Below are 19,948 nucleotides of genomic sequence, written 5' to 3' on the forward strand. Positions count from 1 at the left end.
CCTCCATCCTTCCCCCCTCCTCTCTCTCCCCCTTCCCCCCCCCCCCACTCCCCTCCCTACCCCCTCCTTTCCCTCCCTCCCCCACCCCCCCCCCGTGTGTGTGGGGTGGTTAGTGTGTGTGTGACGCCGCAGCCCCCCCCCCCCCCCCCCCCCCCCCCCCCCGCAACCACACGTTGAGGGGATGGGACCCAACGGGTCCCCCTTGGTCCAGTTAATTATAAAACTAGAGAATAAAATGTACGAACTCATTCATAGAACAGCACTGGTAATAATCTAGTTTAGTTTAGAGATACTGCGTGGAAACAGGTGCTTTAAGCCACCAAGTCCACACAGATGATCAATCATGTATTCAACTATTTCTAGGTATTCCCAATTTTACATCCTACACACTAGGGGCAATTTACAGAAGCCAATTTGCACAAACCTGCACAGCTTTGGAATGTGGGAGCAAACCGGAGCACCCGGAGGACACAGTGAGAACGTGCAAGACCCATACAAGACTGCACTGTAATCAGGATAGAGCCCGGGTCTCTGATGCTGCGAAGCAGGAACTCTAGTGCTGTGCCACTGAGCCACCGTAATAAACAGAGGTTTTGATTTATATTTTAGTGGATAGGGCACAAGGTTGGTTCAAAAAAGCAGAATCCCATTAAGTTTCATAATGTAATGACAAAGAATGGGGTTTCACCCAATACTGTGTTCTGCAACATCATGATGCAGCACAGCGAGTAACTGGCAAGTCTTGAGCATCTTCAAATGGTTTTGCATGAAGCGTTTCACATTAAAAGCGACAAAGTGCATTCCTCTGCAGCTGCGATTGCTGCTGTGACTGCTGTTGCTGCTGCTGCTGCAGGCGCAATTGCTGAGAGAATGGATCCTCCATGGATTTGATAGCAATGGTAGTTTTTGGTCCCGTTTTCCAAATTATACCATTTGAGTCAACAACCGAAGCTTCAACAGTGACAATGTGATTCCCAAGTGAAACAAAACACAACAGGAACTGTGTGCTGAAGTAATCATTATGGGGCTCCACTCGCTGCTCCATTTCATCAGCCATATTCTCCATCAATACCTAGGGAATGGATACAAAATGAACAACAAGTGTCACCAAACTCCAACTTTGGATCAACTTAGAATCTACTGCCGTCAAACAGGCAGTATTATTCATCGAGCTTTGAGATAACAGGCAATTACTACCCCAGTGTGAACAACCTATATACTGTGTCGTAATAACCACTATTCAGTTTTTTATGGACCAAACTTTAAACATCAGCTATGAATCCATCAGACATCAGAATAGTCAGAGATCAAATTATGCTCCAACCTGCTCAGTAGATTAATCGTTAATCAAGATGTAAACTGAATTGTTCTACTCTCAAACACTTTCCACTCTCACTCATATAATCTACACACACACACACACACACACACAGCCAGCAATTATCACATACCTTTACTAAAAATAATGGTGAATGTCTGCAACTGGTCATGTATGAAGTATATAAATATTCAATTATTGATACCGCATCAGAACTTATTTGGAATAAATGCGGGTTCTGAAACTTGTGCACAAATTACCTTATAATCTTGTACCCCTTTGCTCTGCAGTAAGGAGGAAACATTCAGACAAACTGCTTGAATCTTCCTGAAGAACCCAGGTTTTGAGCCATGCTGGATAACTCCTTCCACCTTGAGAGCCAGTTGCTGGTTATTCTGCACTATGATTGGTTCTGTTGGGGTGCGAGGTGAAGGTGACAGTGCCAACTGCAATGACAATAGTAGATCATGCATTAACTACCACTGTGGGTAACACTTGAAGCTTGGATAAGATATGCTTGATGTAGGAAATGTGGTCAATGTTACTTCAAGGTGATTTTTGATAAATTAACTTTTGATAATCAAACTTGGATTGTTTTCTCTGGAAAACTGGAGGTTGAGGAGAGACCTGTTTGAAGTACACAAAATTATGAGAGATAAGGTAGACAGCCAGAACATTTTTCCAAGTCTGGAAATACCAAAGATGCGGGCAGAGCTTTAAAGTGAGAGGGACAAAATTTAAAGGAGAAGTGAAGGCGATGTTCTCTTATTTTTAAATAAAGAAGCTGGTAGGTGCCTGTGCCAGAGGTAGTGGTGGCGAATATGAAAGTGATATTTAAGAGGCTTTTAGATGGGCATTCATCCAGGGAATGGTGGGACGGATCACGTGCAGGCAGATGATATTAGTTTATCCTGGCATCATTTTAGGCACAGACATTATTGGCCGAAAGGCCTGTTCCTCTGCTTTAGTTCCATGTTCTAATCATAATTAACTTAAAAAAAACATAAGGTAGAAAATAATAATTAATTATTTGATTCTATCGGTTTTATTACGATTTTTGCAGAGGTTATAAATGCTTCCCACAAGGCTCTTTCTAAGACTGCTTTTCTTCATTGCGTACATCAATGACTTAAATGCAAGGCCAAAAGCAGTGCCTAAACTCACAAAATTACTCAAATAACATTTGAACACAGTAAGCTGGCTAATGTGGACAGAGGAAGTGTAAGTAATGGATTGGAAATTGAGAAGGCATGAGTTGCTCACAACATGAACATATTATATGAATTGAAAAAGTTAAAAACATGGTGCATGAGTTGTACTATTGAAAAATCTGGGGAGAAACTGACATACCTTGATGCTGGTAGACTGAAGCTTTTGGAAGAAATACCTCTGAAAAGATAAGGGGACTTTCAGCAACGAAATCACAGCCCCACAGAGGCACATGGTATGCTAGAATAAAGTCACAAGATTAAATCAGTAAGCGTGACCCCTGAAGTATTAATTCAGTGCATAACAATAATAACAGGAGGTACATAGAATCTGCGTGCAGCATTAAATAGTTTTTTTTTTAATGTCAAGTCTATCCAAAAGGCTTTTCTATATAAACAGATCACAGGAATACTTTGCCTCCACTCCCTCCCGGCTGAGAATTGTTTTTTTTCCTCTTCCCTTCAGCTAATTTATTCAGTTGCCAACTAAATACTAATTAATCCAAGGAGTATACTCGACCTCACATAGGCAGCCGGTAATATATTATATATGCATGCAGGAACAAGGAACTGCAGAGGTTAGTTTACCAAGGAAAGACACAAAATGTTGGAGTAACTCAGCAGGTCAGGCAGCATTTCCGGGGAACATGAATATGTGAAGTTTCAGGTCAGGACCCTTCTGCAGACTAAAAAAAGTCAGATGGTAGCAACAAGGTGGGGTGGGGGTGGGTCATAAGGTCATAAGTGACAGGAACAGAATTAAGCCATTCGGCCCATCAAGTCTACTCCATCATGGCTGGTCTAACTCTCCCTCCTAATCCAATTTTCCTGGGGGGTGGGTGGGGGATCAATAGACAATAGACAATAGGTGCAGGAGTAGGCCATTTGGCCCTTCGAGCCAGCACCACCATTCAATGTGATCATGGATGATCATCCACAATCAGTACCTCGTTCCTGCCTTCTCCCCATATCGTCTAACTCCGCTATTTTTAAGAGCCCTATCTAGCTCCCTCTTGAAAGTATCCAGAGAACCTGCCTCCACCGCCCTCTGAGGCAGAGAATTCCACAGACTCACAACTCTCTTTGTGAAAAAGTTTTTCCTCATCTCCGTTCTAAATGGCTTACCCTTTATTCTTAAACTGTGGCCCATAGTTCTGGACTCCCCCAACATCGGGAACATGTTTCCTGCCTCTAGCGTGTCCAAACATTAATAATCTTATGTTTCAATAAGAACCCCTCTCATCCTTCTAAATCGCAGACTATACAAGCCCAGCCGCTCCATTCTCTCAGCATATGACAATCCCGCCATCCCGGGAACATCAAGGCTATTCACATGCAGTGTCAGATACTTCTGTTGGTAATCTAGAGTTCAGACAAAACAGAGCACCCACAAATCTAATAATCAATGGTCAGAAATATTAATAAAAGCTACCTGTTTGAGGTAAAGCATCAACAAAACTAATACCCTGGCTAAGTCAGCAGATTTCACAAAAGGAAATGTATGGAAGGGAAAAAGCAGATAGGACCAGTAGAAGTTTAACTTGTCTTACATATAGTCTTCAAGAGTCAAGAATGTTTTATTGTCATATGTCCTAGATAGAACAATTAAATTCTTACTTCCAGCAACACAACAGAATATGTAAACATAGTATACTGTAAACAATATAATAAACAAGAAAAAAAAGTTCAGTGTGTGAATATATACACATACTCACAAATACACATATATACAGACATATGCATATATATATATACACACACATATACATACGTACACACAAAAAAAAACATTTTGTGAAAAATCAATCTTGTCACAATTTATTGGTGCATAATCGAAGACATTTACATTCTGCTATCTCTACTTACCAGATAGGAAACAGGTGGATACTTTCTGCTAAGAGACTCTACATCCTCCAGCACCCGAGTAAATACAGACAGCATGCTTCTTTCATACTCGCTTTCAGCATGGACATTCCCACTGCATCCATACTCTTGGAAACTGCACAGGAGAGTCAATAAACAAAATCACTAAGTGGTAACATATTTAAATCTTAGTTATACCAGTTTATACATACTACATCCCACTATAGTAAAGATTTTTATATGCAAATAACAATTGATTGGAATACCATCAAATGAGGAGATCACTCAGCCCTTCAAGCCTGCTTCACCATTTAGTGATGTAACAACTGTTTTGATTGTAACCTCAAGTCTGCATACCCATCTCTGGCCTTAGTCCACCCATATACCACTCTAAACACCCCTCACCTGTATCTACCCATCATATGTCAGGCCCTGTCCCACCCCCACCTCTCTTCTATTTTATCACTGGGTGGCGCCAGCAATGGCTGCCTCGCCAACAGTCTGTCTGTTCCTTCCTTCTTTTGTTGTTTGTATGTATTAAATGTATGGTTTTAGTGGTCTTTAGCTTGTTTTATGTTGGGGGTGGGGTTAGAAACAGAAAATAGGTGTAGGAGTAGGCCATTCGACCCTTCAAGTCAGCACCGCCATTCAATATGGTCATGGCTGATCATCCAAAATCAGTACCCGGTTCCTGCTTTCTCCCCATAACCCTTGCTTCCATTAGTCCTAAGAGCTATATCTAACTCTCACTTGAATACATCCAGTGAATTGGCCTCCACTGCCTTCTGTGGCAGAGAATTCCACAGATTCATAACTGTCTGGATGAAAATGATTTTCCTCATCTCAGTCCTAAATGGCCCACCCTTTATTCTTAAACTGTGACCCCTGGTTCTGGACTCCCCCAACATCAGGAACATTTTTCCTGCATCTAACCTGTCTAATCCCTTAAGAATTATATATGTTTCTATAAGATGCCCTCTCATCCTTCTAAATTCCAGTGAATATAAGCCCAGTCGAAGGAAATGAAGGAAACTCCATCTTAATCATTGTTATCCCACAATCAACATCACTCTATCAGAGGATCTCGCTGCTTCTGTGGGCTCTGCGAGTTATAAGTATATTTTCTAATAGAATAGCGTTTGCATTTTAAAAATGTGCTTCGCTTGTTGAAAAAAAGGTTTGATTCATATCAACGGTTGTAACAAAGAATCATATATATGAAAGTTTTTCTTTCTTTTGAAATGTTCCGCCTTCTTTGTCTGCAACTGCATTATCCAGAATGTACTAAAGGTCATCATACGCAGTGCCCAGAAGATTGATGTCAAATTTCTGGAGCATTTCTTGTTCAGAATTTATTTAGAATTGGCCTTAGACCTTTTTCACCGACTTAGCCAGAGGCAGTGAGCAACAAGGCAGTGTCTGGTGAAGAAACTCAACACAACTAACCAGATGGAGCTCGATCCCGACTACGGGTGCTGCCTGTATGGAGCCCACGCTTTCCCCCCATCACGCGTGGGTCCTCTCCAGGTGTTCTGGCTTCCTCCGACATCTCAAAGACATGCAATTTAAAGGTTAATTGGATTCTGTAAATTGTAATAGGATAGTGCTAGTGTATGGAGTGATCGCTGGTCGGTGCGGACTCGGTGGGCCAAAGGGCCTGTTTCGGCGCTGTACCCCCAAAGTCTAAAGCTGTAAAGGGTAACCAACTGAGAAACAGGCGTAAATGGGTAAAGGAGGTTAAAGGGAATGATGAGAAGGGGGCAATTTGGTCATGATGGAGCAGTGGCTATGGTGGAAGGAACAGCAGTTATTGGAGATGGGAGCGATTTTACTGATAAACTCTTTAATTTCTTTCAGCTTCTAACTTATCCAAGACATTTTTACTTATTTGCTTCCTTGCTGGATAAAATGAGGTTATATACCCTGTTCCATTCACGACTGAAAAGCCTTGCCGCTCCCAGACCTTTTTGTGCAATATTTTAGTGACCTCACTCAGCCCTGGCATCCTTTAGGTAGACACAAAATGCTGGAGTAACTCAGCGGATCAGGCAGCATCTCTGGAGAGAAGGAATGGGTGACGTTTCTGGTCGAGACCCTTCTTCAGACTGATGTCAGGGGAGGGGGTGGGACAAAGATAGAATGTAATCCTTTATTTGTTTTTTAAAGTCTATCTCATTTTGTTGGCTGATAGTTGGGTATGTTGATGCTTTATCTCCCCTCATAGGCTTACTCATGCATGACTCACGCCAGGGAATTCACTAGATGTAGCTAGAAAATGTCTGCTGTAATACATTGGACGTAGTTTGTTTCACAAACTGGACAATTGCCTCTTCTCTCATTCGAAGTTTACATCTTGGACCCATGAATAAAGCTTGCATTGCACTATTTCAACAAGCTTGTGGGAAGTTACTGTACAGATTAGATACAGGGATCAGCGCCTTTAACACTTTCCCATCAAACTTTCCCAGGGCAGGCACTAATTTGAAGTTCAACTTCACTGAGATTAGATTCCTCTGCATGAGTTTATACCTTTCTCGAGGAGCTGCCACCACAAACTTCCTGGCACAGCAGAGAACACATTCTTCACAAGAAAAATCACTATGCTGCTAAGACCAAAACTAACAAGCGGCACTTCCTGAAAAACTGAGAACATTTCCAGTTAAACTGTAGAGTTGAACCCACCCTTCACTGTTCTGTTAACCTTAATAAAACACTTGACTAAAAGATAAATATGATTGCACCATGTGTTTCCTGCAGTTACAACGTGACACTTCACATCAGATCTCCACCGCGGGTGCCTGCGGACTTTAACATCGTGGCGCTCGCGGTCTCTGGCTAGAAACCGACATCGGGAACATAAGCCGCAGGCGCTTTAATCGCCCCACACGGGAGCTTAGATCGCCCCGACGCGGGGGCTTCGACAGCCGGCTACGGGAGCTTCAACCTCAGGCTGTTGGAGCTGCAGGAGCTTCGATCGCCCCGACTGCGGAGGGTTCGACTGCCCTGACCGCGGGAGAATAAAAAGAAGATTAGACTTTATTGCCTTCCATCACAGTGAGGAACGTGGGGAATCCACTGTGGTGGATGTTTATGGTAACTTTTATGTGGTTGTGTGTCAATAGACAATAGACAATAGGTGCAGGAGTAGGCCATACGGCCCATTCAATGTGATCATGGCTGATCATCTCCAATCGGTACCCCATTCCTGCCTTCTCCCCATATCCTCAGACTCCGCTATCTTTAAGAGCCCTATCTAGCTCTCTCTTGAAAGTATCCAGAGAACCGGCTTCCACCGCCCTCTGATGCAGAGAATTCCACAGACTCACAACCCTCTGTGAGAAAAAGTGTTTCCTATCTCCGTTCTAAATGGCTTACCCCTTATTCTTAAACAGTGGCCCCTGGTTCTGGATTTCCCCCAACATCGGGAACATGTTTCCTGCCACTAGCGTGTCCAAACCCTTAATAATCTTATATGTTTCAATAAGCTCCCCTCTCATCCTTCTAAACACCAGAGTATACAAGCCCAGCTACTACATTCTCTCAGCATACGACAGTCCCACCATCCTGGGAATTAACCTTGTAAACCTACACTGCACTCCCTCAATTGCAAGAATGTCCTTCCTCAAATTAGGGGACCAAAACTGTGGTGTGGTCTCACTAGGGCCCTATACAACTGCAGAAGGGCCTCTTTGTTCCTATACTCAACTCCTCTTGTTATAAAGGCCAACATGCCATTTGCTTTCTTCACTGCCTGCTGTGCCTGCATGCTTACTTTCATTGACTGATGAACAAGGACCTCCAGATCCCGTTGTACTTCCCCTTTTCCCAACACCATTTAGATAGTAATCTGCCTTCCTGTTTTTGCTACCAAAGTGGATAACCTCACATGTATCCACATTAAACTGCATTTGCCTTGCATCTGCCCACTCACCCAACCTGTCCGAGTCACCCTGCATTCTCATAGCATCCTCCTCACAGTTCACACTGCCACCCAGCGTTGTGTCATCTGCCAATTTGCTAATGTTACTTTGAATCCATTCATCTAAATCATTGATGTATATTGTAAATAGCTGCGGTCCCAGCACCGCGCCTTGCGGTACCACACTAGTCACTGCCTGCCATTCTGCAAGAGACCCGTTAATCCCTACTCTTTGTTTCCTATCGGCCAACCAATTTTCTATCCATGTCAGCACTCTACCCCCAATACGATGTGCCCTCATTTTGTCCACTAATCTCCTATGTGGGACCTTATCAAATGCTTTCTGAAAGTCCAGGTATACTACATCCACTGGCTCTCCCTTTTCCATTTTCCTCATTACATCCTCAAAAAATTCCAGATTAGTCAAGCATGATTTCCCCTTCATAAATCCATGCTGACTCAGACCGATCCTGTTACTGCTATCCAAATGTGCCGCTAATTCATCTTTTGTAATTGACTCCAGCATTTTCCCCACCACCGATGTCAGGCTAACTGGTCTATAATTCCCTGTTTTCTCTCTCCCGCCTTTCTTAAAAAGTGGTTTAACATTAGCTACCCTCCAATCCACAGGAACTGATCCTGAATCTATAGAACATTGGAAAATGATCACCAATGCGTCCACGATTTCTAGAACCTCTTCCTTAAGAACCCTGGGATGCAGACCATCAGGCCCTGAGGATTTATCAGCCTTCAGTCCTATCAGTCTGCCCAGCACCATTTCCTGCCTAATGTGGATTTCCTTCAGTTCCTCCGTCACCCCAGATTCTCTGGCCACTAGTATATCAGGAATATTTAGTGAAGACGGATCCAAAGTACCTGTTCAATTCATCTGCCATTTCATTGTTCCCATAATAAATTCACCTTTTTCAGTCTTCAAGGGTCCAACTTTCGTCTTACCTAATGTTTTCCTCTTTACATACCTAAAGAAGCTTTTACTATCCTACTTTATATTCTTGGTTAGCTTATCTTCGTAATTCATCTTTTCTCCCCGTATTGCCTTTTTAGTTATCTACTGTTGTTCTTTAAACATTACCCAATCCTCTTGCTTCCCACTCATCTTTGCTACCTTGTACTTTTATTTTTATACTGTCCCTGACATCCCTTGTCAGCCACGGTCGCCCCTTACTCCCCTTTAATCTTTCTTCTTCATATTCCTAGAAATACCTGCCATTGTTGTTCCACTGTCATCCCTGCTAGGGTATATTTCCAGTCAACTTTGGCCAGCTCCTCCCTCATGGCTCCATAGTCCCCTTTATTCAACTGTAACAATGACACCTCCAATTTACCCTTCTCCCTCTCCAATTGTAGATTAAACTTGACCATATTATGATCACTGCCTCCTAATGGCTCCTTAACCTCAAGTTCCTTTATCAAATCTGGTTCATTACATAACATTAAATCCAGAATTGCCTTCTCCCTGGTAGGCTCCAATACAAGCTGTTTTAAGAATCCATCACGGAGGCACTCCACAAACTCCCTTTCTTGGGGTCCAGTACCAACCTGATTTTCCCAGTCTATCTGCATGTTGAAATATCCCATAACAACAGTAGCATTACCTTTACTACATGCCATTTTTAACTCCTGATTCAACTTGCACCCGATATCCAGACTACTGTTTGGGGGCCTGTAGATTATTCCCATTAGGGTCTTTTTACCCTTACAATTCCTTAGTTCTATCCATACTGACTCCACATCTCTTGTTTCAATGTCATCCCTTGCAAGGGACTGAATTTCATTCCTCACCAACAGAGCTACCCCACCCCTGCCCACCCATCTGTCTTTTCGATACCCTTGAATATTCAGTTCCCAGCCTTGGCTCTCTGGCATCCATGTCTCTATAATTCCCACAGCATCATACTTGCCAATTTCTAACTGAGCCTCAAGCTCGTCTACTTTATTTCTTATATGTCTTATTGCTTTTTTAAAGTATGGCTGTATGGTAATTCGAATTTCACTGTACCTTAATTGGTACATGTGACAATAAACTGACCTTGAAACCTTGACCTTGAAACCTTCTAGCTTTCTTCCCCCTACTATAATCAGTCTGAAAAAGGCTCTCGACCCAAAATATCAGCTATGAATATTCTGTGAAGACACGTCGGACCCTCTAGCACTTACATTCTTTTTTCCTCCTCATAACTACCTCAGTTCCTACAACCAGTTCATTTTATATAATTGTAAAGCTGCCCCAAAAAGTTATATGCCTGTAGCATATCATTCATTATATCTTGCTAACCAGAAAAAATCCAAATACACCTTGTTTCCTGTTAGCTGGCCAATTTTCTGTCGACCAATATTATCTCCTTCCTCATGTTTTTATCTTCTCAGTAACCTTTGATGTGGCACCTTTATCAAATGCCTTTTGGAAATCTATGCGCAGTAACTTCCTTTTACTGTCACATAATTCCATTAAACTCATAAACTCTTGTTGACATTGCTTGACTACCTTGAACTTTTTGGAGCTTCCTGATGCGTCTTTAATTTAAGCTTCTAACATTTTCTCTATAACAGAAGTAAACTAACTGGCGCAAAGTTTTCTACTTTATGAGTTCTTTCCATTTTGAACAAAGGAGTTAAATTTGCTATCTTTTAAATAATTGAATTGAATCATCTTCCTTGAGTAGAGGGAGTTTTTTGCAAAACTAATAAAAATACATCAACTACGCTACAAGCCACTCTTGAAACACCAGGATGAGGTCTGTTTGGAACCAGAGATGTGTCAGCCCACACCTCCAAAGATTTGCTTAGTATGATCAGCAAAAAGTAGTCTGCTAACCCATTGGACAAATGGCTGTTTCCTTCATAACATGTTCCTGATGAGGATACCAATTCACACAATTAAATCATACAAATCGCCATACAATTAAAGCACAAACTAAAGGTTTTTACCTGGCAGAATCTGGATCCAGGATTAGTGCTTCAATAGAGTGAGAAATCAGGAGACAACTTTGTTGTTGTCTATGGATAAAGTTAAAGGCCACAGAGATCAATTCACGCATCTGAACTTAACCTTGGTCCCAAATTCCTGTTAATTTGCTGACTTGGTGTTATTATTTTGAAAACAAATAGATTACATTTTCCTGAGCAAAGGAACTTCCCCAAGGAACTGTTGGATGACCTTATGTGACCATCAGGGCATCCAGTACACATGCATAGATGTGCGTCAGGGCATCCAGTACACATGCATAGATGTGAGTAAACTTTGACAGGTCCTCAGTGTTGTGATTTTATCTGTACTACTAATCCAGGGATGGAGTGACAAACTCCAGCAATTTTGTCGAGAAATAAACTGATTAACCAGATGTGGAAATTTTCATTTACTTCTGTGAATGTACGTGGACATGAAAAAAACACGAATTGGAAAACCCTGCACTGCTCAGAGACTCTCTAATCAGGAATTGCCGCTGGAAGACCTGTTCTGGATAAATGTGGACTGAGAAGGTAGGAGAGCAACTCAAGCCAGCAAAAATGGTTATAATAGCAGAAACATGTTATGCCACTGAAACTTGCTTACTCTATTGTAATCTTAAAAGACAATGGTTGACTTGGCCACGATTTATGGATCCCTGCCATTTTGTTTTTTTGTGGTGGGGGGGGGGGGGGGGGTGGGGGGGTGGGAGAATTTGGTAGGTCTGAAAGTTGGCCAATCATTAACAGAGCATTTACAACTCCAACGTTGAAATTCATCCCACCTCATCTCAAATCAATGCAAAATGCAGCAATCTACTGGCCTCAGAGGCAGCAAAGCATTTGAACAAAATGAAAGACTTTTTAACGAACTTTAAAAACTGCATCTCTTTGCCCCCAAAATAATTTGCACTATATATATGTAACACTTTAAAATCCTATTGATACTCTGCTAAAATACTACAGCAACAATATCTACTTTAAAATTGGTGATGAAAGACAAATCCATAATAGTTACGTAGATTGATAAACTAAACAGGAACTTCCAGCTGGGCAGAAAAGGATACAGCTCCACATTTCTCAAGGTGGCAGAATCAGCATCAAAGGAAGATTGATACAGGTCATGGTAGCGTGTTGCTAGACTTCTGAACTCCTCCATTGATATCTTCATCTAAATGATGCACATATAATTTAGATGAGAAGAGAACATCGTGATAATTATTCTGAAGAAGGATCCACTCAAAATATCGCCCACCCCATTCTCTCCACAGATGCTGCCTGACTCGCGGTGACATTCCAGCACTTTGTATTTTGATCTTTATAATTAACATCTTAATACTTAAGAATGGCTTCTTTACATTTTGATTTCAAAAAGATATTGAAATTGTCTGGTATATTGTACGCCAAGATAAGAGAAATTTTGAAAGAATTTGGAACAAGATTCAAAACTAAATAACAACCACTGCAGCATTCCTGCACTGGAATGTCAACGGTAATTTTGACATTACTTAAACTTTTTGAAGGGTGATTAAAGAGCCAAAAGGGGCCATAAATGTCATTGGCGAGTCAGATTAAGGAAAATCCCATCTTTTTATACGTACGTTAAAAATAAGTGGATGACCAGGAAGAAGGTAGGGCAGCTCAAAGATAATGAAGGTAATCGATGTTTGGAGTTGGAAGATGTAGGTTAGGTACTAACGAGTACTCTGCACCTATTATTCTCTGAGGAGAAGGACTGGAGGGCAGTGTATAATTAAAATACGATAGGGCAGTTTGAGATTGAGAAGGAAGTGATGCTGAAGCTTTGAAGAACATCAAGATGGATAAGCCCCTTCAATCCTCCAGTCTTCCTGATCGGATGGGGTCTATCCAGTTTATTGAGGGAGGCAAGAAAGGATATTGCAGGGCCTTGACAAGGATTTTTGTTTCTTCTCTTGCCACAGGTGACGATCAGGAGAACTGGAGAATGGCCAATGTTGTTCCTTTGTTTAAGAAAGAAAGTGGAGAAAACTATAGGACAGGGAACTATAGGAGAGTGAGCCTCACACCAGTTGTAGTGAAACTATTGGAGAGAATTCTTCTAGATAGGATTTACTCCCATTTGGAAGAGATTGGGTTAATTAGGGATAGCCAGCACGACTTTGGACATAACAGGTTGTGTCTCATTAATCGGAGAGGTTTTTGAGGAGCTGATGGAGATCGATGAAGATAGTGTATACATGGATTTTAGTAAGGCTTTTAATAAGGTGCCTCATGGTAGGCTGATCCAGAAGATTAAGATGTACGGAATTCACAATTACTTGATTGTATGGCTTATTCATAGAAGACAGAGGGTTGTGGTGGAAGGTAGTTGTGGTGGAGGTCTGTGACCAGTGGAACTTCGCAGGGATCTGTGTTGGGACTTCTGTTACTTGTGATATATATATAAATGACCTACACATAAATGTAGATAGGTTGGTGAGTATGTTTGCTGACAACATCAAAATTGGAGGCAGTAGGGAATGCTATCAGAAGATACAACAGGATATAGACCTGTTGCAGAAATGGGCGGAGAAATTGTAGATGGAGTTTAACCCGATGAGTGCGAGGTGATGCATTTTGGGACGTTGAATGTAAGGAGGGAGGATACAGTTAATGGCAAGACCCTTAACTGTATTGATGGGTAGAGGGATCTTGGAGTCCAGGCTCATAGCTCACTGAAGATGGCAGCATAGTAGATAGGATGTTTAAGAAAGTGTATGCTACGCTTCATTGCTAGGGACATTGAATATAGGAGTCAGGAAGTCATGATGCAGTTCGACAGGACTTTGGTTAAGCTGTGTTTAGAGTATTGCATACAATTCTGGTCGTCCCATTACAGGAAAGATGGGGGCTTTGGAGAGGATGCAGAGGAGGTTTATCAGAATGCTGCTTGGATTACAGGGTTTGAACTAGAAGGAGAGGTTGGATAGGTGGGTTGTTTTCTCTGCAACGTTAAAAGTTGAAGGGAGACTTGAGAGAAGTAAATAACTTTATGAGGGGCGTAGATAGGATATACAGTCAGAACCCTTTTCCTCAGGGTAGAAATGTCCAACACTAGAGGGCATAGCTCTCAGGTAATATGGGAAGTTTAATAGAAATTTGCAGATTTTTTTTTAAACACAGTGGCGAGGGCCTGGAACACCTTGTCAGGGTTGGTGGTGGAGGCGGCGTTTGAGAGATTTGGATTGGCACATGGAAGTGCAGGGAATAGGGGGATATGGGTCCCTTACAGGCAGATGAGACCAATTTGTTCGGTACAAACATTGTGGGCAGATGGTCCCATTCCTGTGCAGTTCTATGTTCAAAACCAGTTCCTAATCAACTGCTGAATCTTTAGATTCATATCCAATTTCCAATTGCTTCTTACCATATTAAACACATTTTTAAAATGTAATGAAAATAAAAACATTAATTATCTGCTTTTGTACAAATATCTTGCTTGTGGGGTCACTATAATCAATATCTATAATCTATAATCAATAATATAATCCAGGAAAATATAAAACTACAGATGCTGGAAATCAAAGACAAAAACTGGAAATATTCAACAAGAGTCAACATTTTAGGTCAAAGTTCTGATGAAGGACAGAAGCTGAAATATTAACTCAGTTTTCCCCCCCATAGATGAGGTTCAACCTGTTAAGTGTATCCAGCATTTTGCTTTTGTTTTCGACATTTAGAGAAATGTGAAAATAGTAAACGTATACAGATAACAATGAGAGTAGAAGTAGAGAATAAGTTAACTCATAGGCAAGGGGCTCAGAAATGATTCAACTATTTCCAACCCCTGCTTTGGATTTGGGATATAATTTCAATCTTCGACGGCTAACCTCCAAACCATCAGGACCATCCCTAATATAGTCCTGATCCAATACATATGGTAAACATATACAAACCTGGTTGGTAATACGGCCACATCTCTGCAAGTCATTTCCTGATGCCATAGCAATTGCTGTGGCAATAGCAGGTGGTGGGCTGGTCTTCAAGCTGTTACAGGTACAGATCAGTTGGGAGAATGCCTGGAGCATGTCAATGCGTAGTTTAACAAATTCACATTGAAATGTTAGGGGATTGGTAGGTGTGCTTGCAGCCTGGAAGAAACATTTAAAAGTGTATTTATGGTGTCAAATCATTTTCTTTTTAAATTTAAAAACCTGCCTTACCTTTCATATAACTATCATTTGGGACAATGTAGAATCATTATTTATAGAAAATCAAACAGCAAGGGTTTCTTTGGAGACTAGGGATTTGATGTCTGAAGATGTAGTCTGTACAAGGGAGGGTACTGAACATGAATTATGAGCAGCAGAAAGTCAATCAGTGCCAAAAGCTTGCTCTATCACTTCTGCCTGCATGTGATCCATATCCTTCCATTCTATACATATCCACGAGACTATATAGAAGCATCTTAAACACCATTATTGTATCTGTTTCCATCACCACCCATGGCAGCACGCTCCAGGCACCCATCACTCTCTGTAAGAAAAAAATTGCCGCGCACATCTCTTTTAAGTAATGCCCCTCTGACCTCAAAGCTATGCCTTCATGGCTGATCCTATTGCAAACACAACCCTGCATTCTGTTTCTATACAACTTTCTATATATATGTTATATATGTGCTATATAACTTTCTACTCCGATATTTGACACCTCTAGCAATAAACAACACGTTGATAACTTTCCTATTTACTTGACATACTTGCATGCAAGCCATTTGTAAATCATACATAAAAACATGTTGTTTCCTCTCAGAGCTTAGCAATCGCTCATTTAACCAAGTTGTCCATTTTGGCAGAGTAAAAAAATTAAAACATCAACACTTTTACCACAATATATTCCATTTGCCAGATCTTTGCCCACTCAATTCACCCATTCATCTATCTGTCTGTGGTCTACTTAGGTCCTCTTTGCAACTTACTTTCCTATCTATTTTTATCATAAGTAAATTTAGCACCAGTGTCTTTGTTCAAGACGTTTACATACATTTATATAAATTGTGAAGTTGAGAATTCAGCATCAATCGCTGTGCTGCACCTGCTAACTATAAAATAACCCATTTTGCCTACCATTTCCTCTTAAGCAGACAATTTTCTATCCACGTCAACTTTACCTCCATAAATTATTTTCTGCAATAATCTTTTGATGTGGCACCTGTTCAATGCCTTTTAGAAATTTAAATAGTACCTCCACCCATCCCCTTTTATCCACAGTGCATATTATTATAAGGTGCTGTATTAAACGAACAAGATTTCCCTTTCAGAGAAAACCATGTTGATTAATCATCTTGATTTTTTTTCCTCTCACTGCCTTTTTAAAATATCTATGCTATCTACTTTTATTTTTGGCAAGCTAATAGTTTTTTATTATAGCTTTTTAATCGCTATCCTGAAACACCTGTGCACCAAGTTGAAGTGACTGCACATTAATTTCAATGGCCACCTGCGGTAGAACTGCCAGATTATGTTCTTATTATGATGTCTGATTACTGTGGGGAAGTTATGTGTCAATTTTTTCCCCCCTGGACGGTTATTCTTATAAAACAGCTTTTTTGTTCCCGATCAATTTCCAAAGTAACCTTAAAGTGGTTCTTTAGTTCCTGGTTGAAATCACCTTATAATCAATTCAGACTGCTTAATACAAATAGTGTTCCCTTATTCATCAAGCACATTATATCCAATTTGCTTTCTGGAAACGTGTTATAACTTGAACTTCCTTAGAGGTAGTTCTGTTAAGGGCACAAAAGATCCTGAGTCAGCCTACAGGAGTAACCAGCATCATTAAACCCATGATGACGCTGGCAAAAACAATTTCTAACACGAGTGACCTTGAGTTATCAGGTTAGCTTATCTGTCATAAGAGATTTAAAAGATAGTTAGATTCTCCATTTGCCCTTGGGCTTTCCTCAGTAATCTAGAATGTCATGGGGATGCTTTTGAGTTTACTAATTTTTATTTGGGATTCTTGCCAATACTTACCATTATCCCAGCTAAAATCCAATCATATTCCATTAAAATTAAATTTTCCAAATTACCAGCAGTGTTTCATGTAGAATTTTCTGATATATAAAAATCCCCTGCAAAATATTTTTGTCACTTTTTGTTGTTGTTTTTTGAATTTGATTTCTAAATTCAATATTGCCTTCAATATTGACTAACATGGATCAGCTGCCAGCTCCTTTGAACAAATTTCCTAAATAATTAGGACCACTGAGAAAAATGCAAAATGTTAAACCTACTGTCAAAGAAGCGATGCCCCTCTGGTAATGTTTCAACGCTTCAGCTATACGAGCCAGTGCAACACTAGATTCGCTGTCTTGTAGGCCTGTCAAACCTTCCTCTGCTTTTGAGAATTCCTTTAAGCTGTTTAGCCAGAAGTAAAAATGCTCAGAGGCCACTTGAGTTAACAGGCCATGATAAAGCTCTCCTGCCATGTTGTGGTTTCCCTGAAAACACCAGAACCAAAATATTAAAAAGAATATCAGTCAAAATGCAGGTCTGCAAACTGGTAGAAGTGACTCCTGTTCAAATGTTCCTGTTGCCCTTAATTTCAGAGCTGAAACTTATGATTTTTCTTCGTTCTGCCATGGAAAGTAAACGACTTCATGTCGTCAATGTGATCAAATTGGGAATCTAAGAATGTGGTGGACCCAAGGCTCAAATCTGCAACCTGCCAATAAGAAAAGGCCGAGACACAAGACACTGCAGACGCTGGAATATTGAGTTAAGTGCTGGAGGAACACAGTGGGTGAGGCAGCATCTGTGGAGGAAATGGTTGGACTACGAATTAGATCGAGACACTTCTTCCGTCTGATAGATGACGTTTCAGTCTGAAGATGGGTCCCGACCCGAACCGTCATTCCCTCCTTAAATGTTGCCTCACCCATCGAGTTCCTACAGTACTTTGTCTTTTGAAGAAAAGGCAGTTGTCCTTTATAGGTGGTCAATTATAGGTTTGATTTAGCAAGCTATTCTGTTATAGAACAATGTTACATAATCAACCTTCATGCAATATGAAGCAAATAATAATTACTGCTTGTTTCCCTGTGTAGAGAGTGGTTGGAATTTGAAATGCAATGCTTGAGTGAGTATCTGGACAAATCCTGAAATTACCAAGGCGTGGAAGACTATGAACCAAAACGTTCTGCATTGTACCAAAGCAACAAAGAGACTAGCATTTGATGAAATTATTTAGATCTGTCTATAAAAATACTGCAGTGGTTGGGACCTACCACTAGAGGCTGCAAGTAAACTGTGGTAAACGTTTACAGGCAAAACGAAACTTGTCACCACAATGGAGAATACAACAGTGACAAATTAATTACACTTTAACCTTTACAGCTTCCAGGCCTGGAACAACAAAGCACACAATCAGAACAAATATCCACACAGTATACTGATCTCATACTATAAACAAATTAGAAGTCACTGATTCTTAATTAATAACCAGAAGGTTTTACACAGCATTTATTAGGGATACAATTAATTTTCATTGTTTGCCCACGATCTGATCCATAAATAAATGGTACAAAGAGGCTAATAAATATATGATGGAAATTTAACAAATCATAAACATTGTCCCTATTCGTATGCTTTCATGATGGCCAGTCAGCACTGTACATGCAATAAACATATTTCCTGTAGCAGATGTGCAGTCAAAATGCTCTGCAAAAAGAAAGGAACAATTAATTTGCTTTGTGGCTAAAATTAAATCTCAGGAACTCTCCTGCTCTTCCTGGATGTAACTATTACGTAGAACCTAATTAAAGAACACACTATCTAAAATCCAGCATGAACCTTCTGCTACAATAGTGAAGATAAAATCATGAACTGAAACATCAGCAGGTGGTTTATCCCGGGTATCCACTTACATGGGTAAAGCAAATGAATAATACCGTCTTTTCCAGATTAATTCCAATCAGGATATCACACTCCTCAAATTTTATAGAAATCTAAGAAGAGGTAATCCAGGTGTTGCCTAATCAAATATAATGTCCACAATCTATTTCATTAAAATGTCACTGACTCTAGTTATAAGCTTCTATGAAGGTAATACAGGAGCTCACTGGGTTACAAATGACATGGCTAACGTTAACTGGGTTTTCCACATTTTCCCATACATTTTTCAAGTATTTTCATGGTAGTAATAGTTAAATGTTTTGTTGTATTCTGTATTACTGGACACAATATATATTCCATTGGTTTAATTATGGGTAGTGTTAGGCTGATTATTTAATGAAATGAAAAAGTTATAGCAAGAATATGTTGAGCGATACAACAAATTACGACAGAAAACAGACATTTCTGGTTCTCGAACGAAATCGACAGACAGTTCTGAGGAATAGAACCTTTATGTAATCCAGGAATTATCTGCAGTTATGTTCAGAGGCAAAAGTGGAAAGATACAATTCAAGAATGGGCATGCAGCACAACATTAACCATTGCAATACAAAGTAGTCTTATCTGCTTCATCAAAAAACTATGGAATTGAGGCTTGAGCCATGGTCAAATCGATTAGCAGAAAACACAACAGCTTGGCACAGGATTCTGGAAGGCAATGAGGAGAGGTGGCAGTGTTACAGTGAACTGAAGTGGACAAATGAATTCATCAATGATGGGTAAAAGGAGGAATGATGCACAAAATATATCAGAGGAT

The 19,948-nt window shown here is 40.5% G+C and overlaps 1 protein-coding gene across 1 annotated transcript in view; it reads right to left on the bottom strand.

Moving 5' to 3' along the window:
* Positions 1–248: 248 nt before the first annotated feature.
* The window catches only part of ints7 (integrator complex subunit 7), a 62,501-nt gene continuing 42,801 nt past the window's right edge, over positions 249–19,948 (bottom strand). Inside the window, exons 13-20 of the mRNA XM_033025303.1 lie at positions 17,532–17,738; positions 15,193–15,387; positions 12,343–12,446; positions 11,258–11,326; positions 4,393–4,525; positions 2,669–2,767; positions 1,579–1,764; positions 249–1,072 (exon numbers count right to left, since the gene is read on the bottom strand). Of these exons, the coding sequence (XP_032881194.1) occupies positions 782–1,072; positions 1,579–1,764; positions 2,669–2,767; positions 4,393–4,525; positions 11,258–11,326; positions 12,343–12,446; positions 15,193–15,387; positions 17,532–17,738 (1,284 nt within the window). The 3' untranslated portion in view covers positions 249–781. The remainder of the gene's footprint in view (positions 1,073–1,578; positions 1,765–2,668; positions 2,768–4,392; positions 4,526–11,257; positions 11,327–12,342; positions 12,447–15,192; positions 15,388–17,531; positions 17,739–19,948) is intronic.

This window comes from Amblyraja radiata, chromosome 8, assembly GCF_010909765.2.
Source record: "Amblyraja radiata isolate CabotCenter1 chromosome 8, sAmbRad1.1.pri, whole genome shotgun sequence".
NCBI lineage: Eukaryota > Metazoa > Chordata > Chondrichthyes > Rajiformes > Rajidae > Amblyraja > Amblyraja radiata.